The sequence below is a fragment of the Bactrocera oleae genome, chromosome 4 (genome assembly GCF_042242935.1).
Source record: "Bactrocera oleae isolate idBacOlea1 chromosome 4, idBacOlea1, whole genome shotgun sequence".
Lineage (NCBI taxonomy): Eukaryota > Metazoa > Arthropoda > Insecta > Diptera > Tephritidae > Bactrocera > Bactrocera oleae.
This window is the reverse complement of record NC_091538.1, coordinates 58,206,023-58,232,951: the sequence shown is the minus strand read 5'-3', so window position 1 is coordinate 58,232,951 and position 26,929 is coordinate 58,206,023. Positions and strand designations below refer to the sequence as shown.

Genomic DNA, 26,929 nt, shown 5'->3' with positions numbered 1-26,929 from the left:
ATCTTTGCAAATGGTTTTCGTACTTTAAAGTGGCTTTGGTTGGACTGTCGCAGCTTTTTAACAAATTTGGATTTGGATCTAGCTGATTAAAGCTTTTAGAAAAATTACCAAAAATTTACCATGTCTTCAGTTTCAAACTTTTCAAATTGATTTTTAGACCAGTTGAATAAGAAACTTTAAAATGTATCCTACTATTTTTGGTAAAGGATGTAAAGCTAAACCATTTTAGTAAACTTCTTAGTTATCGTTCTTTCTTATTGAACTTATCGCAGCGAATTCTGCTTATAAGAGCTCTCTATGGGAGCCACATAATTGAGATTGAACCTACAACACAACCTAAGCTCAATTTTTCCTAACGAAACATAAACTCTTATATTTAAACAGTAAAAAATGCTGAAAAACAATAAAAAATAAAAATTAATAAAAATTGCCTAAAAAAAAAACTTGGGCTTCAAAAAGAGTGTCTCACAATACTGCAAAAACAACGGCAGAATATCAGAAAAAGCTAACAACCAAACCAGCAATAGTGAAACCTACAAAAAAAAAAAGCTAAAAAAAAGTAACACAACAACAAATTCATTTATCTTTGAAACCAGCTGAGCAACGCATCCGCATTTTTCGAACGATTTCTCAAGCAACAAATGCCACAAATCGCGCTATCGCCTGCGCACGCACCAAACTTCACCCCCAGCTGGTGCCGCTACAACTACAACAACAACAACCACAACAACGGAGTGGTGGTCCAGTTCTTGCAACAAGCAACACGCGGCACAACAACGAGGCAAGAAGTGACTATGGGTAAGGCATCATACAACAGTTTCGCTGTATAATTGCAGCAGGAGGATAATATAACAACAATAACAACTATAGAAATACGCAAAAGCATTTAAGTCAAGCGACGAAGAGTCAAAGGCAAGCAACCGACGACTAACAAACTGCATTTGAGGCCACAGCATTTTGCGCCTCACCACACAGACCCAGCAACAAGTCCACGCCGACTGAAGAAATAGCTAAAGGCGAAATTGAAAACGCAAACAAAGCAACAAATAGTTGACAGCGAAAACGTTAAGCAAACTGGCGCGCATGCGCTGTAAATTGTATATTTAAATTGGCAGTCAACACATACGCACACACATACACACACACAACTGCAACGTGTTGCATGCATGCAGCTGCATTGAAGCCACATAAGCGTACACAACGGCAGCGCACAGCATCATCTGCAGTTGCCACATCGGCGATAGCAGCGCAAAAATCTACAACAAAACAACAACAGCAAACAAAGCGCCAAACACTTTACACTGTGCAGCGCGCAAGTAGCAACACAGTTAGTCAGTTGGCCGCACAGCTTTGTGGCACAAGTGTAGACGCGAGCAGCATTGGAACGCAGCTTCTCAGTCAGCATCGGCTGTCAACAATATACGCGCCGTCTTATCTCCCTCTTGACCTGCATGGTAAGTTGCACAAAGATTGTAAAATTTATTTTTAGTCTTGTTTGTGTTATTGTTGTTGTTTGACTTTGCGGCCATCAGCATTTTCTTCAGCATTCTTAGTTCGCCTTGACTTTGGCCTATAGTGCAGCATTTGCACGCAAGCGTACACATACACACATACTCATTTGCAAAAGAAGCATTAGTGTTGCATGCAAAAAATGTGGCAGCAACTTGCAACGCAGGAAACTGCAAGATATTACCATTATAAATGCCATTTGCATAGCTACATTTACTATCGCCGGTTTCTTTATGCTCTACTCTGTGTTGTTGGTTTTGTTTGTGCTTTTCTTAGTGCAAGAAACAAACAAGTTTCGTTGGTAGGTCGAGCAGACATTGCTGCTGCGCAGCGGCGCGTTGTTAAAGTGGCAAAAAGTGTTCGCTTGGGATGCAGGAAAGTTTTAAGCAGTCAGCTGTTTTTTTTTTGCATTTCTTCGCTATTCGCTGCTGTGTTAGGACGCAGAAATTTTTACACTTTGTTATTAGTGAAAAATATTTGGAAATATTTTACACGAAATGATGGAAGTATATATTTCTATTTCTTATAATTTGAAGAACTCATAGGAAGGTTGTTAAATTTCTTTATATTGAATTGTATATGCTGAAGAATATAATAATATTATTAAAGCGAAAAACAAATACTTGCTTTATCATTGTTTGCACCAAAAAAAAAACAAAAATCAATCACAAATCAAAAAATAATCAACTGGTAATGGCTCTAGATCAATATAATTGTATAAGTTAAGATAACTATTGATAAGTCAATATAATTATGTTGGCTTAGCCTCCCATAAAATATAAGCTCATAGCTTAACGTGCTGGTCAAATTAAACACGCCTGTTATTGAATTACAATTACTAGAAAGCCTAACGAAATTAATAGGTTTGTTGGGCTTATGCTTTAAGAAGATTATCTGCAAACGGACATTAATTAGCAGAGAAGAAAGTTTCGAAAATCTGATCAAAATTAACGCGAACTACGGGTAAACAATAAATCATTAAAATTCTTTTTGGCAGTAGATAATTTTAATTTTAATTATTATTATATTAAATTGAATATTTAAAAATAGAGACTTTCAACAACATAAAGCCAACTGACTTTTTAAAAAACTTTAATATTATAACTTGAGATTTTTTGATTGAAAATTAGTGTTTTTTTTCGATCTTCTATAAAGAGAAAAAGTAAATATTTGAAATAGAAAAAAATACAGTTTAAAAAGGAATGAATGAGAAAATGTTTATGACAGAAAGAAAATAAAAATTCTACAATTTAAAAACAAAAAACCCAAAGAGTTGGTTATTTGAATTTTTCGTATCAAAATAAATATATAGATCTTTTCATTACCAACAACATTACCATAGGTATAACTTTTTTCTTTAGGATCCGTAGTTTTGCCGTAAATCGAGATAAGCCATTCATAACTCTTAAAAATTTAGCCACGCCGCTCCCCTTCGTTTTCCCGAACTTATATCGCCCGTAAATTATTTTTTCCTTAATTTCTTGGTCATTTTATCTTTCGTTTCCGATGGGTTTTAATCTACTATGATTTTTTATTTCTTTCTTGTTGATTAATTTTCAAATACTTCTGCACTGGTCTATAATTAATTGCGTGTTCGGGAGAGGATTACGCAGTCATGGAAAATTTGCGTATTGCTATGTAGACGTCATTCTTGCTCTGTTAAAGACAATGTCATAAATAAAGTTAGCAGAATATATGAGGCTAGTATTGAGTTAGCAGCAAACCTCAACAACTCAGTACGAGCAATACTTAATAAAAAAATAAATAACTTTTGGCATACTCGCTATACTAGAGTAGATTTACCATTAGCCTTCACTCTAAAGTTGTCTTCATATTAAAGAATTGAGAAAGAACTTCCCGCAAAACCACTTCTTCTGGCACAAAATTCGACAAACTTGAGTGAAAAAAAATGATTGCTTCTTACGCTTCAAATAAATAACATATACCGAAAATTACGCACAAGGTTAGTGGCTTTCCAACGGATGTTCGAAATATTAGAACAACTTTAATAGGGTGTTCTCTTGGAAAACCGCACGAATAGTTATGCTCGTAGGCCCAATAATAAAATCCATGCTCATGTGAGCTCAATCAACAATTGGGTTGCTTGTGACTTTTCCTTATACATGAGACTGATATAGTTGTCCTCGGCAACGCATCGCGTTTCCAGGTGACATTAACTATAATTATTTCTATAGTATATGTATGCATATATATAAGTAGAGCAAAATAAACTATGACCGCTGCTGCTTGTAAATTGTGGTTTATTGAGGTAAGGTTTAATAAAAATTATTTTAAAAAAATTATTGCTTATAATATTTCGTTCTCTGCTTTTAGAAGGCCATATTTTTCATCGTTTGATAGATTGTAGACAGAACACGCACTTTATAAATAAAAATTGCGATATACAGTTAGGCAAGCTAGAATTGTTTTCTTTAAATTATTTTTGCCATACTCCTCAAAAGAGGAAAATAACCGCATCTACTGATCAGTTAGAGGTATATTTTAAAGAAAAAAGAAAACTAGCATTAAGGATGTTGAACATTTTCTATGTATGATAGATAGTAAATATAACAGTGGGTTAAGAAAACACATATTTTTTACATATGTATGGATGTGTGTATAACGTGCTCTATTCATATTCATGAACGAAAACTTATTACATTGTGTAATAATAGATTAAAAAAAATAAATTAATTAACTATATTATTAATAAAACTAGTTGAGTCTGCTGCGAATTCGCTGTTAAAAAAAACTTCACTGCTGTTATAAGTAAAAAGTAAACAGCAAAAACTCTTAAAGTAATAATAAAAATATTTCATAAACGCACTTTCCGCAACTTTTTCCAAATAGTATTACTGTTGATTTACATTTTTTGCATTCAGCGCGCATTTTTTCACTTTCTTCGTCACTGTTACTTTTTAATAATTTGCTTTATGCTTTCTGCTATCCTTACTCCAATTCAAATTACAAATTAATAACTGCTTTATTTGCTATATTAGTCATTTGTATGCTGACTTTCAGCACGGGTAGAAATTCATTTTTTTTTATTATTTTTGTTTTTGTTTTTCTGCCTTTCTTCAATACAAAGCCCACGTTTTGTGTGCTTTTGCATTTATAATGATTGTTTACGCACACTTGTTGTTGCTGCTTTCGTTTGTTGTTGCAGCATTTTGTTGAAGTTTTCACTTTCCATCGTTGACGATACCAACACACACAGCACACAAACATAAAAGCAACAACAGCGAAGCTACAATCAGAGATGATGGCCACTAAGAAGAAAGTGAAAAGTAAAGCAAAAAAAACCACCGCCACATAAAAATATCAGAAAAAAATCATTTAAAGAAGTTATATATTTTTTAAATACAAAAGTAAAAAATAAAAACACGAAAAAACCAAGAAATAGAAAAGTGCAGGTCATAATGGCCGCTCTGGTAAACCAGCTTGTGAATGTAAATTAACAATTTGTTGTTTGCATATATTTACACACACATCTGTATATATGGTACATATGTACGAGTATGCATGTAGAAATGTGTTTTTGTTTGTCTTTAAAATATAACAGCTCTGGTTATTCATTCATCATAAATGTAACGGTAACTTTCGCTTTTTGCGCTTGTGTGTTGTTCTTGTTTATTGAAATTTCATTGGGCACAACAGGAGAAAAGTGCGCAACAACAACAATAGTAGAAACTAGCAAATGTATTAGGTCGAAAAAATAGCAAAATGTAACATGCCATTTATAAGAGCTCACTTGCCAATTCAACAATAGAAAATTTCATGAACAAATTCCTTTGAAGATTCTTTTTATATTTTAGCCTTTATAATTTCTATATTTTATATAAATAATAGGAAATGTGTAGCTAATTTCTTATAATTTTTTGTTGTTCCTAGTGAAATATTTTATTTTTTTTAATTTTTTGTTATCTAATTTTTATAAAACTTAAAGTTGTGCGCTTGGTAGCGATATTTGAGTCAAATACACATTACTAATCTAGATATTGAATAAAATTTTTGGTTTGTTGTAAAAGTAAATTATTTATTAAATAATAAATGTAAAATAGCATTTAATTCAAGAAATTTAGAAAATTATGTTTAAAATTTTTTTATATTATATATTATTTTTTTTCAAAATTCTTATAAAGGAAAGGTGTAAATTATGCGAGAAATTGTTTATGGTTTTAATAGCGATGAGTCCATAAATTCCACTATAGTCGAGGTACCTTATATTTATATGCTGGACAGTGTATATTAGACGCACAGTTCTTGATATATTTTTTGCACAAATGCTTTTATCACCACGAAAATTTTTTAATTGACGATATATTTTCACGAAACTTGACATGGCATAGATCGTTATCCAAGACGTTGGTATAATATCTGAAGAAATCGTTCAGAATGAACTACAATAGCATATAGCTGCCTTAACTCAACTGACCGATAAAAATCAAGTCCTTGTATGAGAAACTCTTTTATTAGTCAAGGTGCCTTTACGAAACTCGGCTTAGAGTATTATCCATGACCTCACTAAAATCTCCAAATATACTATTCAGATCGCATTACTATATTTTATATATTCTATATTTTACTTCGGATGTAGAATTTCTCTTTGAAAAAGTTATAAAATCAGTTAGACATATATAACGAGCGATGGGGTTATAGTCGATCCTCTACTGTAAATATGTGTCAATATATGTTATATAGATTCTTGTTTTTCAGGTAAATTCTCGCGATCTGTATCTGAAATATATAAATATATAAATAAAATATTAAATATTAGAAGAAAAACTGTTAACATCAGTTAACTAACTGTTTCTCACCCTTCATCTGTTTGTATCTAATGTGGTATTAGGCAATAAACGAGGCAGCTTAAGAAGCTAACTAGTGGTTTTTTATAATTTAACAAAAAGAAAGCATTTCGAATAAAAGATACCTATGGTTCACATGATCATTATCTAAGAATGCTGATATTCTAAACCACATCTTGAGTACTTAATTTCTATAAATGTTTTATTTCCAAGTTTTCTTTGGTAGCAAAAAGCAGTTTCAGGCATTTGCAACCCTCAACCCTGCATGTTTTCTTAACTTTTTTTTTTTCAAAATAAAAATTCTTTATATTCCATAAATTAGTTTCAGTTAACTAAGCAATAAAAGCGGCAGTTTAATTTTCTTTTTAATTATTTCATAACATTTTCAAATTTTTTGGTTTGTTTTTATTTCAATACAGCTTTTTTGTATTACGGTTCCACTTTCGCTCTACTAATTACTATTGTACATTCGATTTTTTTTTTCAGTTGCCACTTATCTGAAGAAAATAAAATCAAAAAAAAAAAATAATAATAATTCTTATGACATTCACTCTAATTTATTTATAATAATGCTTGAAATTTCGAAGACGACGACACACCTCTTCGTAGCTTACTCTCGCAGCGTTCGTCAGCAGCAGCCAACGCGGCGTATGTGTAACGCCCGAAAGCAGAGAAGCAACGCGACGCTAAACAACGCAGCGCAGACGAAAAGCGATAAGTGTTTACGTATGTAAATAGACTTGTATGCATGTATGTGTGTGTGTTGGTGGGTGACCCAAATAGCGGTGTTTTCATTTATTCATTCTTCCACGAATTGCTAACTAAGTGGGTTTATAAATACTTATAGGTGTATGTCTGTGTGTATATGCCAGCCAGTGTTGGCATATATTTTTGTATACAAGTGGCAAGTGTCTGTATGTATATTTATTATGAGTGTGTACTCCTATATAGTTTTTGCATCAACGACTGCTTCAGCACGCACCTTAAAACATGCAAACTTCCCATATAAATTAGAATTAGCGAAGCCATACCCAGCAACATATCAATTGGCAAGCAACATTCGACTAAAGAAGTACAAGAACAACGGCAAAGCACATATTAATTTACCAAAGAGCCAGCCAATGCTTTGAAGTGTGCCTGGCTGGCTTCGGAGGAGCTGTCAGAGAATTTGTGTTAATTTGCAAACATCAGTCGTGTGGTTTGTGCTAATTTCTGCCGCAACAGCTGTCTTTCACTCGGCACTACAAAAGCAGAATACACACACATAAAAACACAAGCAGTAGCATTTAGCGAATTCTTCGATTTCTACAATTTCTTTCGTTTTTACTATGTCGCGTTCCAGAACGTGACCTAAATGCCAAAATGCATATACATGTCTATATTATAAATGTATGTGTGTGTAAATCTGTGTGTATTTATCTATAAAAACTATAAATCAACTACAATAAAAAAAAACTCGACATAAACCCACAAACTCATTTGAGATGAAAGCGCTTGACTAATTTGTCGTTGAAGCGATTAAGCGATCAACTCGAAAGACTTAAGCGACGAACTCGATCCAATGCTGATCGCTTATTTGATGTGCATAACCGAACTAATTCTTTATGTTTGTCGATTGCTTCATTTTGCATTTTTATAACCACAAATCTTGTGTTTGCATGGTCAGCAATGCCACTTAAATTTTAGTGTTTTAGCCTCAATTCGCCATTACTGGTAATTACTTTCTCCGCCGCTGCTTGTTTATGAAATGTTTATTGTACTCGATTCTTTTGTGATCCTCGTGCGTCATATTCGCGAATATCTTTACTTTCACTCAGCAGATTTTCGAAAATATTTTATAATCGTGTGTGCCATTAAATATTTGCACAATTTCAATGTCATACAAACAGATATATATGTATATACGGAAACAGTATTTTAAAATTGGCACAATTTTCCACTCTTCTCTGCTCATTTGAAAATGTCGTGAACTGAGAGGGGAAAAACAAAAACAATAACATAAAAAAGTTGCCACATGTTTTTATTAAAAACGTTGCGGAAAACATGTGATTACTTCAAATAAAACAATTTCGGAAAATAAAATTTGTGTAAAAAAATAAAATTTGTGTAAAAAAATTTTATTTTATGAAGTTGCCACCAGATTTTTAACAAAAAAAAAATATTTTTAAATGTATGTTCTTAAAAAGTAGTGGGTAATACGCCGATAATTTTCAAATAAAAAAATTTCTGAAAATAAATATTCTATGAAGCTGAATATTTTATAAAATAAAAAAAAGTTATTAAATTAATTTAATAAAATAATAAAAAAAAAATATTTAATTCAATGATTAGAAAGATTCCGTAGTTTTTAATATTTTTTTAAAAAGTTTAGTTTTTATTTTAAAAAAATTATTCCGATATTAGCCTAATATATATAGCAAATTGGAAAAACAGTTATCAATAAAAGTAAACAAAGTAAGTTTTGATTACATACAGTCTCTATAAATAACAGAATTGCATATATTTATCTTAATAATTAATATTATATTTGAATAATTCAAATGTGTTTCACCAAAACAATTAATACATAGATAACGAAACGAGTCAACCAATATTACAAGCTTAGAAAACTAGTTTGGAATGGGAAAATTGGTTGTTGTAAGTGTTAAAAAAAACTTAGGCGGATTTAAAAATATATCATCACTTCAATATATGTTACTTATCGTAATATGCAAAAATACTTAAAAATAGCTTAAGTCAGTTAAAGTCATTGCGGAAAATTATATTTGTTTTGACTAATTTATTCGAGACTCGAAGATGTATTCGAACTTAAACAATAGTTCAGTGAAGTAAGCTTCAAATTATGATAAAAAAAAGAGGCAATTGTAAAAAAAAAAGATTTTTCTTAAGCTGGACAATATCTTCCTTCGCTCAAATCGACTTAACCTAGTTTAATATATCAACAGAACTAGGTATTTTTATCCACCACTGTTCCACTGAATAAAATTACAATTTACGTGTACCCAATTAAAAAGTGCTGATTTTTAAAATTTTGAGACAAAATTTCAAGCTCAAGGAATGTAATGATAACTAAGATAATGATGCAGCGATGTTCGTGTATCTTAGCTGTTCAGTTCCTTTTTATTCTCTCCTCAAAATCTAAAATCGATTTTTCAAAATCTCGTGCTTTGAGTATATGAGAGAGTGCTATAATTAACTAGAAGCCATACCCAGCAGATGAGTGTACCTTAATTGTCGAAGCGCTACGAAAATTACACAGACATAATTTTCACATAAAACCAGTAGCCCAAACAAGCTAACCAGCCAAACTAAAGAGAGATAATACAACAACTACTAACTAAATGCTAGCAGATGCCACTGCTAACGTCAACAAGCATGCAAAATTCTTACAAAGATACTTAGAGACAAAAAGTATATGGAAGATCTGCAACAAAGACGAATGTTGACAATGCGGCAGAGAAAGAGGGGATAACAAGAAACCAGTATGTGCGCGCTTATAGCAAGAAACCGTAAGATCGACAGTTGAATGGAAATCTGAAATGACCAGTTGCCAGAAGGCAAAGCAATACAACAACAAAAGCAACAAAAAGCAGTGGCAAGGCAGCGGCGACTCATTTCCGTTGCAATTGTTCTACAAATGAGAAGAAACAAACAGCTACAACAACAACACTAAGCAAACGATAACAGCGACAATCATTTGTGCGGTTGAAGAAGCGCTGATATTGCAACAACAAATACAAAACAAACAGCAACTCACATTAAAGCGGTAGCAAATGTCACAGCAATGGCAGCCATTAATGCTAACAGCATCAGTTGACAATGTCAATGACCGTATTACGCAAGTGGCTTTCACAAAGGCACCAAACCAATACACTCACACAAAGTTGTGCATGAGAAAAACACGTGCAACGTAATAAGTACCGTGACTACTGTTGCTTGCTGCGGCTGGTATAAGTTTGCGGCAAGAGAAATTCTATATTTACAGCGTAAAAGTTTTTGCTTGCTCTTTATCATTCCTTTTTTTATCTCGCCTTTTTCACTCGGCCACAGCCGCGCCGCAGCAACTCGAATTCAGTTACACCACAGAACGATTGCGGTTGTCGTGCTTTTGTACCAAACAAAAAAAAAATAAACAACAAAAAAAAACATATTTATTCTAGCTATGCTTGTGTGTTCAAGTGGTTGCTGTTTGTCACATCTGTGCAGCTGTTTGAAAGAACAACAGCGAAAAGAAATGCCGCTGTGATTACGAACATTTTAAAGTCGAACGGAGCAAATCATCAATGAAAATCACAAGCGATGGTTATTGTAGTGGTATGATGAGGGCGCGGTGTGCTTTTAGTGAAAATATTATCAACGGAATTGGTATGCATGTAAAAACAACAACTAGATAAATATATCTGTGAGATAATGGAGAAAAAATGTAATGGAAGTGTTGCTTTGAAGTCGAAGCGGTATTATTGCTGGCATGTTATATAAATATAAATATAATTAAAACAAATATATAAATATATAAGTAGAATGAATCAGTATTTATAAGTGACACAAACATTTACATAACGTGTTTAAAGCTATAAAACGGTGTTGCACACAGAGGCACATATGAATTAAAAAAAATTTTTTTTGTCACTTTTCTCACATTTTCTCATAACGTTTGTCGACTACTTAAATAATATTTATTCCTCATTAAATATTTTCATAATTTGATACAGAATTCCTATATTTTAATAGATGTAAAGCTTTTTGAAGAAACCCGTGTTTTTTGTACTAAATTTAGATGATTAACAGAACTATGGTAATCATAGTATAAAGTATACGAAAATAACTCTACTCGTATTTCATGGAACATAACGGAAATTGAAAAATATTTAAATGTATTCCACGTCTTCTCATAAATAAATTATTGTATTATCTCTATATATTATTTCGTTAATATAAGTTTATGCTGCATACTGCTTTTGAAAAAGTGACAAACAAATAATCACGCATTTTGAAAAGAAGATTCCCAAAAAAGAAATTTCAGAAAGCTTTAAATGGCAAACATCGAACTTTTCTAAATTTATTTCATATTATCAAAGAAAATCACTGATATAAACTAATCTTTCTGGTGTTTAGCCATGCAAAAGGATTGAGAGTGTACAATATATAGCTTAATGAGACGCTGAACTTAACCTCAAAAATTGCCGGAAAGCTCTAATAGTGTCTACCAACTAGAATAGTGTTCAATTAGAGAGTATTCGGCATTTAAAAAAAAACTAATTTTGTTGTGATTTTCGACAATATTAGTTCACACTAAAACATGGCAAAAACCTTTTTTCTATTTTTTGGAACATATTTCTGCAGTATTTTTAAACTCGACTACAAACTTTGGAGACCACAATGTTCCCTTATACCAAAGAAGAAAGCTTTCTGGTTCATATTTATAGTACAGGAAAATCAAAAAAACAATGAAGATATTGATTTGTTCTAATGACTGACATTGTGCAAAATTTGCATAAACTTCTCTTTGGCATTTTCTTATTTATTATTCAATTATATTTATTGATTTTCTTTATTCTCAATTTTAAGATATGGAGACTGTAATCTCAAAAATTATAAGATTATAAATCGTAACATTATATACTACTTGTATGTACTTGAAATATATAAATATCTAATAACAGTTGTTATATACGTTAGAGTAGTATATCATTCTTTGCAGATATGAGTATACTAAAGCTCTTAGATTTTTAGAAAAAATGAAGCACACACTTTGCTTCTGGATCAGATGATTAGAATAAATTTTTAGTATTATGCATTGTCACAGGCTCTTAGGAAAGTGCTTACACAACTTTAAAAAAGAGTTTTAAAATATTATATATCCTTTCATGAATCATAATAATATTTGGGTTCTTGCAGAAGTAGTAGTAGATGCAAGTCAGAATAACATGCGAAAAATATAAAAAATATATAGGAGGTGCTGTGTATATAATAAAATTCTGCTTATAGCTGATTTAGTTATTCTCTGCTCTCTGAGATCTGCTCCCTTTTTAAAAAATTCAACATATAAAAGCAAGAAGACAGACATATATCTGGTTGCATTCAATGTAACACAGGAGCGGCAAATTTTCTTTCTATTCACTCTCTCTATCAACGTTTCACTTTTCAGGATTAACGAATTGAAGGCAGCTTATACAACCTTTGATATTGATATACGCATATTTAAGATATATTATAGAAATTTATTGAAAAAATTAAAATATAGAAGATTGTATCACTTACCAAACCAAATATACTTCTTTATGTCTCGTGGAACTTGATATATTGCTACACTTTGCACTTTCACATTAATTGTTTTTATATTTATTTTTTCACTTAACACCTTCACATTTTCACTCATTCACTTATTTTTCCCATTGATACAGCGCTGGATATTTAAATCTGAAATTAAAAAAGTTAAGAACTTATTAGAGGAATCCATATAACCAATTATATATGTATGTATATAAATTTATTTAACTATTTCACAAACTTCAAGAGAACTCAAATTTTTTTATAGTTAGTAAATACATCTATTATAAAATATTTAAACTAAGTGCATGTAAGAAAAACTTATTTAAGCCTTAACAAAATTTTTTATACACTTCTTCCATTATAATTTTTATGACTTTTTCCATGTTTACCACTTAATTTATTATGACCAAAACTGCACGCCTAAAACTATTAGTCAAGACCACCCTAACACACAAAAAGAACAGTTAACCAGCAATTATATAACAACCGACTTTAAAAAGCCGCACGAAAATTTACAATACCAACAAAAACCAAAATTAACCAAACAAAAAGCAATTTCAATTTACAAGCCAAAACCTATTCGGCGCTAAAACCGCTCATAAATAACAGACAAAATATTCAAAGCAGCACAAAAACTTTCTTTTACACAACCAAATAGGGTGACACATTTTTGCCAAATGCATAAACAATGGAAGAGTAGAAGCACATGACACACTTGTATGCGGTATTCGAAAAAACAACAACAAAAGCAACTAATATTGTAAGCTGAATAAACTAAAATGAAAGAAAAGAAAACGAGCAATTCGAAATGTGACGAAAGGTGTGTTGACTAGACTAGGCAAATAGCCAAGAAGCGCAGAAGAAAGGTGGTATGTTAACTTTTTATCTGCATGCGTGTGTTCGCTGATGACTCAAGATGTTGCAAGGTGGCGGTCAGCCCGAGTGTTATAACACTTTTGATTTTCGATTTTCGAAGTGTGAAATTCCCGATGAGTCAGAGATTGTAATAAACACAAGCAAACAAGCATACATATATACAATACTAACATACACACATATGTTAAGCATTAGCTTTGAAGCCATTAATTTACAAAAACAAAAACAAAAAAATTTAAGTCAATGAAATCCACTGGGACAAATGGCACCAAATGTGCATATAAACATTGTAATTTTTGTTGCTAATTTTACTCTTTACAAAATCATCAAACTCATAAGCAAACATACATACGCACATACACACAGACACACATGTGCCATCCTTCATTTACTTAATAATATTCATTCCATAAATACCTGCTCAACTGCACTTAAATGTCTGCAAATTCCATTTTCATGAGCAAACAAATTTACAGAATTTTATATGGCAGGCAACAATAATCAACAACAAAATACAAAAATATGCCCGGCATTGCTTTCGTGATTTCGCCACAAAACATGCCGCCGATTCGCATTAACGCCAATAACTTTCACCTACTCGCCGCTAACTCTAAGGCAGCAAGAGTTATATATGTATGTGTGTGAATGTAGCCTCTTAAACACATTAATGCTATAAATATATATATGTACGCTTATTGTCACGCCTTAATAAGACAAATTTGCGATGATTTTGGGCAGCTCTGACAAGAATTTTGTTGAAAATAAAAAAAAACCTAAAAAATATCTCAAATTTCACTGGTGTCAACTCGTACAGTGGCTTTGGTGGGCGTCAATTTATACTTTTACAAAGATAACTTGCAAGCGAAAGTAATCAATTCATTCTTAAGAAATAAGGTACAGTAAGCCAAAACTCTTGGTCTAAATTTGAGTACATAGCAAAGCATAGCTTCGGCCGGCAGTTACTACCCCTAAATGTTTATGAATATTCTTATTTATATGAGTTAATATTTTTAAATAAACTCGAGTTTAACTACAATTTTTGTGTTTAACATTAAACACTACTTAATAATCGTTTCAAGCATACTTTTTGGGGTTTATTTAGATAAGTTAATATTCTTCCTTAAACTCGAGTTTAATTACGATTTTGGTGTTTCTTAAAATTTCGAATTTGGATAAATAACTTTAAACCCCTTTAAACACAACTGTTCCTTAAACCTGAGTTTAATTGTGAATTTGGTGTTTAACCTTAAAAACTATTTCAAAATTTGAAAAAAAAAATTTAATAAACTTTAAATCACTTCAAACACTACTTTTCGGTATTTATTTAGAAAAGTTCATATTGTTCATTAAACTCGAGTTTAATTACGAAGTTAATTTTTAACATCAAACGCTACCTACAAAATTAGAGTTACCAAAAAAAAAAGTACCTAAAATCGCTTTAAACATAATTTGTTTTGGTGTTTATTAGACATTTACATTATTCCTCAAACTCGAGTTTAACAGTGATTGAAGTGTTTCGCATAAAATCACGCTTTTAAATTTTGAATTCACAATAAAAAAAAAAAATTTTAATTACCGTATAATGTTTACGTTACGTTTTAATGTTTATTTAGATAAAACTGGGTTTAAAAATTTAATTATTACGAAACTGTCTAGCTGTTGAAAATTGAATTTACTCGACACTGTAGACTTTTGACAGCTCAGCGTTGTATACATCTTTATTTAAAATCATCAATTACTAAACACTAGATTGAGACTTACTTAAGTATGTTCAAAAACACAAACCCTTAAACTTGAGTTTGTGAAACAAAGAGGTGTATGTTCAACCTACCAAACACGATGTATACTTCAGAAGTGAAGTTGTGGATTAATGCCTCCACTAAAATAAATGCCTTTTTAGCCTACTTAAGGCTGTATAGTTATATATACCCTGGTCAAATATTTCTACATCAAATAACAAATAACTCGATTTAGAAAACTAATAACTGAATACCAATTTTATAGTCTTTCCAGCGCATGTCTTATCAAAACAAACTGCTTCGAAAAACGTCTAAGAGTTTCAATTGCGTATCTCATCTAACTATTTAGCATTCAAAGAGTACGAAAGATGCTACATGACGCCGTCGCCTAGTTTTAAGCTCGATAAGAGCCGAAAACATTCTGCATCTCTGCCTAGAAACTAAGGTCGAACATCTTTGAAAATTATTAAAAATGGCTTGGAATAACAAAAAAATTTTTTTCAAAATAACCTGTTTTAGATAATGCTCTTAGCATATATAGTTAGCACTAGGTTATGTTCTGTAAAGCCCACTGTTTATCGATGCCAAACATAAGAGTAACTTCAAAATGTTATGAGCCGTATGGTAGAAATATATGAAAGAGTAAAACAAATAAGCATTTGATATAGAAACTCGATAACCTACAAATTAATGCTTTAAGCTTTATGAAAGCTTTCACAGAGATTTTCATCTTAACAATAAATTTTATTTAGTTTCTTAACAAGTTCAATACAAAATAAATTGACTGCTTTGCATCTTTCGAAAACTGAACCTCTAAAAATAATTAGTCTGACGATTTTTTCCAAAAAATGTAAAGTAAATGAAAATCTATTAAAAGACATTCAGCATACTTTATATTTGTATAGAAATTTTTGTGTATAGTTTTGAATTTTCATTTCACTTCATTGTCGTGTTTAATATCTCATAATCACAGTAAACATGCTTCTCCGATAAGCATTTGGCGCATTGGGTATACTCAAGATCTGCCAAGCAGATCTTATCTTCCCTCATCTACGGCAAGTAAACAAATTGTGCCACTACAGATTACTGGTGCTGTTATTGTGGTTGTTGTTGCTATCGTGATCTTGTCGTTCCCACTCTCTGTGCTAGTCAGCGGTGACAGCCATAATGAGGCCAACGCTTGCCGACTGACACCAGCTGTGGCACGAGCACGACCTATGACGGTAGTCAGCTACAATCCGCGACAGCTACAGCAAGTCGACGAGCAAATATTTTGCATTTGTGGCTCATATATATACATATATGTATATATTGTTTTTTGTATTTATTTTGAGACAATATTAGGTCAGAATGAAAGTTTTTGCAATTCGCGAGTCACTTTGTTGCTTATTAGCATATTATTGCTGATTTCTTATTAATTTTTTTTTTCCTCAAATGAAGTGTGTTTTTTTGATGTCATTAGCAACTTTCGCTTTTCGCGCGGGAACAAAGCATCGGCGTACTATTGGCGCGTGTATTTAAGGCGTGTTCCATTCTTGAAGATTTTTTATATGGATTTTGCTTTCAATTTCTGTTACTTTCTCTTGCTTTTCGATATGTGTACATGCTTAGTTTGTTTTATATTTTATAGCGAATTGGAGTCCTTTTTAAAAGCTTTAGAATAAAACCCCAAATATTTGATATTTAGGAAAAAGTTTTGCTGAAAATTGTTGGAAAAATATTTTGTTTTAATATTGCTAAACAACCCCGGGGAAAATATGGGTAAATGTATTATGCAATTATGGCTAGAACATTGTGTACCGGTAACTCATACAACTTTAAAAATTAAAAAAAAAATTTTTTTTGGAAATTTAAGGTATAATAGTGGACTTCATTAGCCTAAATACTCTTAAAAAATTTCAAAAAAAGTATTTTAATGAATGTTAATTAAACATGGATACTTTTTAAAGTTATATTATATAATATAATAATTAATAAATTTTTCAGCACTTTTTTAAAACCTAAACAAAATATTCAAAAACCGCATAAAAAAGTTATTGGAATCGTTTGACCCGGCCAAATTCACAACGGGTTAAACAATTTAAAATTATATAGAAAAAAAAAATAAAATCGTTCCAAGCAATTTGGAACATTTATTTTAACAGTTCTTTAGTACCCACACTCAATGAAACCGGTTAGGAATATCTCTTATAATATTTTCAAATATTCATTTCCGCAAAGTTTGCTCATTTCTTTGAACATCAGTTTTTTGGTTATTTCGAATTTATTAAATACTTCCACTTTTTCAGATGGGCACAATACGTCAAATAAAACCAACCGCTTTTCCACCGCCTGCCTGCCACACAACTGCACATGCCACAGCCGCAACTGCTACGAGTACGTCAAACAGGAATTCAACTTCAAACATGTCAAGTAAATATAGTGCAAATAATGCAAACAAAATAGTGGCAACAACAACTTATAACACAAAAATAACAAGAGTAAAGGTGCTGCTTTCATCTTTTCAAAATACATTGAGCAACACAACGCAGCAAAAACAACAAGAGCAACACCTGCATCCAAACAAAAACAACAACAATACAACACTATGGCAACCGCTAAAAGCAGTTGTTGCATCGCTGCTGCCACTGCTGGCGTTTCTACTTCTGCTCAGTGACAGTGCAACTCCAACACAGGCGACGCCCGTTTTTGTCGACAATCCGAGTTTAGCACAATGTGAGTAGTATCTAATACACATATTCTTATTTACACACATATATACATATATATATACATAAACATTATTACATACGAGTATGTATTATGGTTACACGAAACAAATTTCCTAAGCTGAAAATTGGGTGAACAAACCTTTCGAGTTCCTAAACTGTTTGCTTTACGCAAGATAAGACGCAACAAAGTTTAAGTGACATACATATATATATATATATATATATACAAACATACTTAAATTATTTAAATTCTGTTGGCTTAGCTTTGCCTAGATTGTGTGGGGAAAAGCTGAAAGAGAGTTAGAAAAAAACTCGTTTTATATGCGAGCAATTAAAAAGCTCTGCTTTCGAGCGAGTTACTTGCATCTCTTCAGTTATTATTTAGATGCCAATGAACCGCCTCTTCCGTGGCTAAAGGCATATTTAGTTTTATTAGTGAGCATAAATACATACAGCAGATAACCTAGCTAAATAAATGCAATAATTATATTTAAGCAATGAAAGTCAGTCAACCAACCGGCTACAGCAGAAAGCAGTGAATTCTTAGTTAGACAACCAACTCGACGTTTGTAGAATTTATTCATGCTGTGACATTTATGGCTCGCAGCGGATTTCCTGCGTTCAAGTAATTAGAACTAGTTTCGGGTAGTGCTTTTATGAATTTGTATTTTATAGAAGAGTTCTTAATTACATGTTGAGTTAGTTTTAAGTGCACAGTTAAGAGTTTAGAATAATAATTATTATAATCTTTAGAATAATTCAGAAATATAGTTTGAATAGAAGGTATGTGATTGAAGCCGAGAACTGGTTGCTTTGTAACAATTTTCCATTTAGAGATTGAAGATGTTGTGAATTGCATATTTGATAAATTAAAGAAGAAAAAGCGGTAACTTCGATAGCACCGAAGCTATAATACTCTTTACAAATCAACGGGTTCCTTACAAGAACAAGAAGAAGATTTTGTTCAATCAATTTGTATAGCAGCTATTAGCTATAGTAGTTCGATGTGAACAATTTCGTCAGAGATTCTACTGCTGATTTAGGCAATAATCTTTGCCGAATTTCGTGAAGATATCTTGTTAAATCAAAAAGTTTTCTGAAGAAAGTAGTCGCCCAGAAGCGGCTTGCTTTGGATAATAGGATACGAATTGTGTTCCATGCATCACACAGTTAGACTTTTTCCTGTGCGGATATGTAAAGTCGCAAATTTATGCAGTCAGTACCGCTTCGCTTCAGGCCTTGCAGCAAAACAGCACGCGTGTCATTCGCCAGTTAGCAGTCGAAATGCTCGAACGAGTAATCGATAATTGGACTCAATGGATGGACCATATAAGACGTAGCTGCGGCCAATATTTGAAAGAGATAATCTTCAAAAAATAAATGCCAAAGAATGTTCTTTCGAATGATAATAAACATTTCCGATTAAATTTGAATTTTCTGTATTTTTTTCTTTATGAAAGAAGAGAACTTCGAAATGGATCACCCTATATTTCGCAAAACTAACCCACTTTTAAACATTTCTAGTCAATTATAATTTAGAAATAAATTTTAGAATTCAGCTTTCATTTGGCTTGTCATTTGGCTTTTCATATTAAAACTTTACTTTAGTAAGGTTTTGTACTCTCACCAGACGTACGACCCTCACGACACGTACGTTACAATAATCATATAATATATACCTGTTCATACAAATTCAATCCTATAGTCGCATCCGGCTACACCCGCATTTCCCAGAAGCAATTTATACACCAACTACGCAGTTCAAGTAAATTTCTTTGTGATCATGACGTACCAAACGAAACGCTTTCATTCAACCGCCATGAGACAGTAAAAGTGGGTAAAACAAGTATTTTTGGTTTTTCTTTTTTAAAACGACGGTTTCGACAAATTTAGTAGTTAAAATATAAAACAACAACAAAAAAAAACAAGCAACAACAACACTTTCAAACTCTTTAAATACTTATTTAAGTTCTTTGTTGTTGCAACGCAGGCAGCGTATTTTAAAGCAACAAAGTATTTTGTTGCGGTTGTTGTTGGGAAAAGCATTGTCGGCGATTATCTTAATGAGTTAGTTGACATCAGCGCTAGCAAGTGAGTTATATTCGATGAGCGATAAGCATAAGACGGATATGTGTGTATGTGTAGATTTAATCACACATACATATATGTAGTTACATGTATGGTTATTTATAACAATTTTGGAAAGCAATGAGTAAGATATTAACTATATGACGGTAAAATCACGATGCTAAGTTGTTAGGCGGCTGAAGATTTGTCGTCATAGAATTTGGTTCACTTTCTCTCACGTACAAACTTGGTGAGGTTGTGTAAGCTGGTATGTCGGGATTTGTATGAAAAATTATGAGAAGTGAACAATAAATTGTTGTGAATCGTGGGCGTAGGTAGAAATTTTGTGAGATACTTTTAATTTATATTAAATTTTTAAAATTTTATTAATTCTTTTACATTAATGTTTTTTTTTTCTTAATTAAAAGTGTTTGTCTTTTGTCAGTTAGTTTAGATATATTTTCAAACAAAACTGACTGCTGACCTAGATTTTCATTTTCTTTTTAAGTTAAACTAAAATTACACTCAGTAGATTTTTTCCTCATTAACACACAAAGAACGCTCCAAAATATGCATCATTTGTCAGATGCTTGGTGTTGAGCTTTGGTTTCAGCTCTGGAAAACCACATACCTATTGGTTGTTGTTGCAAAGCACAATAAAAATTTATGTCAAAAACTGTGACAAGAAACATTTTTTATTTTGCGTCACATTTTCTAATTTGTATGCAAAAGTTTCATTTTGTACTGCGGGCATCAATCAGCAAACGCACAAAAGACTTAAGCGACGAACCTGAACAGCAAAAGTTTGAAATGTGGAACAAGTGTTGGCTAGTCTAAATGAAAGTGATGATAAGGATGCAGAAGCGTTGGTGAGAGACAGATATAGGCACACACACAAACACACGAAAAACATACACACATATACCTGGGCACCAATAGGCGCCCACATACAGCAAATCAAGCAGACAAGTGAAGACACGAATTCGTGCAATGATACAGCAAATTAATAGCAATTTTTACGAGAGCCAACGGATGCGCACGCATAGAATCTACATCGAATATAGGTCAAGAAGCGCATAAAAAAGTGATTAATTTACATGTAATTAGCACTTCTTCCATACCAGTTGTCGGTTGATGGCTGTTGACTGCCAGTATGAGTTTTATGCTCATTATAAATTATTTATTTTGATTAATATAATTTTACGGCATAGCGGGGGCATAAATAAATACAGATTTGAGATGCGTAAAGCAGAAGATAGTGAAATAGCTAAAATATTACTCAGCAGCAGAATATACATGAAGAGCTGGATGATAAATTAGTAAGACAGTAGCGAGTGAAAATCACTAAAATACATACAAACACAGAAGTGTATGCTTGACTGAAAATTTCAACAATTACATAAATCAAAAAGTAAAGAAGAAAATACGCGGCAACCAACTTGGGGTGTCCAAGCGTGTTGTTGGTGAAACCGGCACAAGGAGGAAATGGCAAATACTTTCTTATAAGGCGATCAAAAGCAATTGAGGTCAACAGCAACAGGCAACAGACATCATTAACAATAACAACAAATAGAGAGAATGTTGCTATAAAAATGGGCAATATCACAAGCAACTAACCACTAACAGCTAACACAACAACCACCAGCACAAACATAACAATGCGGGTAACTTGCGCTTGTTCATAAACAACAGCCGTGCAAGCCAACGCACAAACAGCGCGTTCTTTTACAGCTTTTCTTTACAACAAAAGCTTCAAGCTTAGCGCGCGACCTCGTTGCCAGCCACGGCGGTCAACACAAATCACGACTGTCCACACACAAGCAATGCGGGAAAAGTAAAGGAAATTCAAAATCAAGCAACATAAAAAAGAAGAAGAAGTTAAAAAAATGCATCAAAAGGAAAGCAAGTTGATGAAAAATCTTTCAAGAAAGTGATCAGATAATTGCATTCAAGTAATTGACTCACGCGCCGACAGTCGCGGCAAGTGAGAATATCTCTATGTACAAGTATATTTTTTGTGCATAGAAATCGGGCGCGTTGATTTGACCACTACAACGAGTCTAATTTTAGGTGGTGAATGGTGGTAGCCACCGCATGCACCACTTTTGTGGCAAGAATGAGTAATTGGCTTTCAAATAATAAAACCACGATAATCAAGTGAAAGGGAAATATTTTGTGCTTCATTCTTTTTTGATTTTGTAGCTTAATTGCTTTGGAGAGACCTACATTTTGACAAATATAAAAAAAACAAAAACTTATTGCAAGGAAGTTTCGGCAACTCACTGATTAATGGTGAATAAAACAGGGCTGAATGATTTTTACTGGATTTTTATAGAATAGTTTTGAATTTAATTAAAAAAATTCTAATTTTTTATTGAGCAATTTCACTAGTTCACCAAACTTAGAATATTTCGTTCTTCAGTCACTTCGACACTTCGAATGCAGTTGAGCACCTAACCAAGCAACTGAAAAATTGCTTGTCACAAATTGTGGTTGTGTGTTGTCAATATGGTCACAAAGGTCTACGGCTATCATTAATACATTTTTTTTTTTATATTTTAAATGCAAATACTTCATCATTACAGGTTTTACATAAAGCAATGCTGTTGCTATGAAAACAAATTTGAATATCTCGAGGAAGCTTTTTTATTCCTATAGATATATTTGACTATTATAGGTACATATTTTTTTGCTGGTAATGCTGAGCATTAAACTAAAATCAATTCGAATATTTTATATAATATTTCAAAATTTTTTCAAAGTTTTAAAAAATTTCGCTTCAATAAGCAGCTTAAAAATTATACCTGAATGGTCTAACTTATTATTAGTTTGCTTATCTATTTTCTCATATAAAGCTGATTTCTTTCTAAACGAGTAGCATAAGAACGCTCAATTAAACACAATTTTTCATTACCATATGTTCGAACGTGTTTAGTCTTATTTTTGTTTTTACAAATTTATGCTCCGCTCGTATGAAAAATCTCTAGCATTTCTTTATTCGGAAAAAATAATCGATTTTGTGCTATTTCTCTAAGCATATAAGTTTCAAGATTTATATATTCCAGATAATTACGAGGTAGCATCAGAAACGGCATGCCAATTATATCTCTTAAGCTTTCCGAGAAGTAATTCATTTGTCTTAGATCCAAAGTCTAGTATTGAAATATTACTGCTTTATTAAATTGCCTTAAATCTTATGGCACTATAATGATGGTAATCAGATTATCTTTGACTACATATAGTTTGTTGGTATTATAAATTTTGAGACGTATTTTTAAGCATTACATAGAGACATAGTTCCAGCTATCATTCTCTCAGCTTTAGGAAGAAAGGTAGCTATCAACTAAGCACTTAATATTTCAAGCATTATTGGTTTTGTTTTAGATTGTTAGAACGTATAGGGTATGTAGAAATATGAATGAAAGTCGAATGATTATAAAACAATCGAACTTGTTATTTTGAAAGGTCTAACCTAACAAAATGTGAAAAAATCACACCAAATATTCCTAATATTGCCTAGTACTAGTAGAGTCGAAATTAGGTTATGTACATACAGCTTTCTAAAAATTCTTCCAACTAAAACATGATTGAAATATAGTGTTGTTTTTAGGCATGTGGATTTCAGCAAGAATTAAAACGCCTACCATTTAATGTTATGGCCAAGAACTTTACTTTATTATAAATATTAGAGTTTTCCATTATGTTTTTAAAATGATTTCGGGCAAGTGAATGCCATGGCTGGCTCAAATAATTTCTAGCTAAGAGGCCCAATTTTCAACCACTTTCTACAACAATTGGGGCCATATGTCAATATTAACATATATTTTCTTCCAAGACATCAATCGTCTCGGTAATCGACGAGAAACCGCTGTCAAAAAGAAGAACTCCGAAAAAGGTAATGCCTTATTGAAAACTACACGTCCAAAAAAAATAACCATTGTTAATTAAATACCAAAAGATTTAGTAAAAACTACAAAATTCCAAACAGTATTAGTAGAGATAAAAATAGTTAAGATCAACGCTTTTTTTTTTTTGAAAAATTCTTAGAACTAAGTTGCAATTGAAATAGGTTATATAAAAATACAAGAAATATGAAAAATAACCAAGAACTTTATATTCAGAAAAAGTACCGTAACTTCTGAATTGCAAAATTTTTTCTTCTAATTCTTTCTCAAACCCAAATAATAAACGCTGTGATGCGCTGTCGTTGACATTTAATCCGCTGTAAGCCAGAGCTGAGCTGAGAGAAACGCCAGTGAACACGAAAGCACGTACGGATTAACCTATATTTCGTGAAGAGTATAAGAACAAATGCTGTTATATCATGTTATAGCTTTATTGTTGCTTTGATACACAACATACGTAACAAGAATTGTTTGGATTTTTGATTTTCTTTATCGACAAAACAAGAAAAAGCTTTCAAGAAACAATAAGAAAAGGAAATTGTAGACAAAAATTTCTATGAAATATGGAGATGTGTGATTATGTAGTCGAGATATGCATATATAATTTTTTTTTTTTTTTATATTCTTTATTAATATTATATATATATAGAAAGTCTCAAATCTCGAGACTAACTGTGCCAATATTAGTTAAATATCTGCTTAATTAGTAAGAAGTAATCAAAAAAGCATTAGCAAGCAATTTTTATTATCTGCATGAATTCTATAATTCTACTTGGTTTATCAATCATTTTAATTTAACATCTTGCCACGTTCATTTCTTTACTGAGCAGCTATAAATCTAATTTGCCAACAATTAAGTTTATGTTGTGATTTCGGCATTAGCAGCGGAATTTTACTGACCCAATTACCATTCCACGGCCGCATTTTGCTGATGATACTCGTCTGTGCATATGTAAGTATTTAATTGCATATATCATGCTACATGAGGCAGATCAACATTAATACGGCAAATATGTATAGAAAGACTTTAAGAATGTGCATTTACTGAACTTAAGAGAACAAATGTGCAAACAAATATGTTGGCAGGCTGAAAATATTTCAACTGCAAATATGCTAAATGCAGAGTTGTAGCTGTTGCTGCTTGGTCACGTGATTAAAATGATATGTTAGAATGTATTCAAGCAATTAAGGCAAATGAAATGTGGAGAGAGAAATTGTGAAGCATTTTGTTGGTAATTATAATTTTATAGGTCAGTTGAGTCAAATTATATGGATTTTAGCATATTTTCTGAGTGCATGTGTAGTATACATGTGTATATATATTTATTGTACGAATTGCATAACGGTAAATTGTGATTATGTAATTAAGTAATTGAGCATGAACTGGAAGTAGTGTTCGAATGCACAATTGTAATAATATTAAAGATGTTTTTCTAAGTCAATTAGATATAATTTTGTAAAAAAATTATTTTTGTGCCAAGAGGCGGATGAGGTTTGTGAAATTTGAACTTACTTGATTCAAAGTCAAGTGATTTAGTTTTTTTTTTTTGGCACACTAATAATTCATTTATATACGACGTGTGTACAAAGGAAAAGATAAATTTATTCTTCCCTTATTTATTCTTCAATATCTACTTTGTCTCCTTCAAAGTATAATACACTTGTGTCAATGCTTTTTTCAATCCTCGAAGCACTTCTTCTTTTGCTCAAAATTTAGCAATTTCGGAGAAAACTACGCTACCACACGTTTCATACCCAAAACATTCGAGAAAGTTGAATATGAAATATATTGAATCAATAAATTTTGTTGAAATCACACACCACATTTTAAGATTCTGCAGCTGTGGAATTTGAATAGCTAACAACTAGTGATTTTCAGTAGTGAAAAATTTATGTTTTATAATTTCAATCAGATGGCAAGCTCCTAAGGCTAACTTGGAGTTAGAATACCTTTTTAAGGATAGTGCTACTTATATTTAATTTTTTTTTTTTTAGAAAACGAAGCAAATTACGAAGAGAAGAGTGGCCATTCTAAGTCAATTGATGCAAAGCTTCATTCTTTTAGAACATTTTTAACTAAATGTTTACTAACTGTAAACAAAATTTCTTGAAATAAAATTTGTTTTTCTTACTATTTTTAGTTTTATTCAGATGGCCAGGTTTTAAGGTAATCTTTGTGTTAGAAAACATTTTTATGCTGTTGTTTCTGACACTAATTGAACTTTTTTCGATATGAAGCGGCGATGAAAATAACAAAGCGTGACCACACTGAGCCAATGTTTAATTTACTTAATTATTTTAGCGAATTTTAAATTTTTTTGTAACAATTATTTTCAATTGAAAGCTCAGACGGTGATAATACTGTGGAAAGTTATGTTTGCACTTTTTTAACTATTAAAAAATGGGTTTAACTTTTAAAAGGCAACCCTGTCTCAATTTAGAAATAAATCTTATCCTCTCAACATATGTATTTATTTGCTACAGGTATTATAACAATAGTAAAATTTAAGTGTAATAAAAAAAATATAACAAAGGTGGCATCTCTATAAACATTTTTTTACTCAAGGTTGTGAAAATGCTTTGCCTGGAGAACATCTACATATGTCAATAGTAGAATTTAAGTATTATTTCAAAAAATTCAGATCGAGATGGCATCTCAACAAAATTGTTTACTGACGATTGTTAAAATACTTTGTCTGGAATACATATTTTGGTAATTTTTCTGGTAATGTGACAAACTTAGTTTTTATCTAAATTTATATGGCAACCTCTTATAAAACTTTTTGATTTTATTTTTCAGAAACTAAATTTTGCACTAAATATGAAAAAAACGCACAGACTTAGTTTTACTTGCCTTCGCAGAAATTTGTTACTTATTTCCTACAGTAATATGGATAAGTACTTAAATATATAAAAATCTAATAAAATTGTCATCCACATAACTAAACGAAATTAAATTTAACTTCCCAAATTGTTAAAACCAATAATAATATTACAAAAAAGCCTCAAAATTTTTAATAACGATTGTATTCAACGCTTTTTGT

At 31.7% G+C, this 26,929-nt stretch overlaps 1 protein-coding gene across 1 annotated transcript in view; it reads left to right on the top strand.

Moving 5' to 3' along the window:
* Positions 1-306: 306 nt before the first annotated feature.
* Np (serine protease notopleural) overlaps positions 307-26,929 on the top strand; it is a 43,301-nt gene continuing 16,678 nt past the window's right edge. The window contains exons 1-2 of the mRNA XM_070108812.1: positions 307-1,454; positions 17,491-17,917. Coding sequence (XP_069964913.1) covers positions 1,452-1,454; positions 17,491-17,917 — 430 coding nt within the window. The 5' untranslated portion in view covers positions 307-1,451. The remainder of the gene's footprint in view (positions 1,455-17,490; positions 17,918-26,929) is intronic.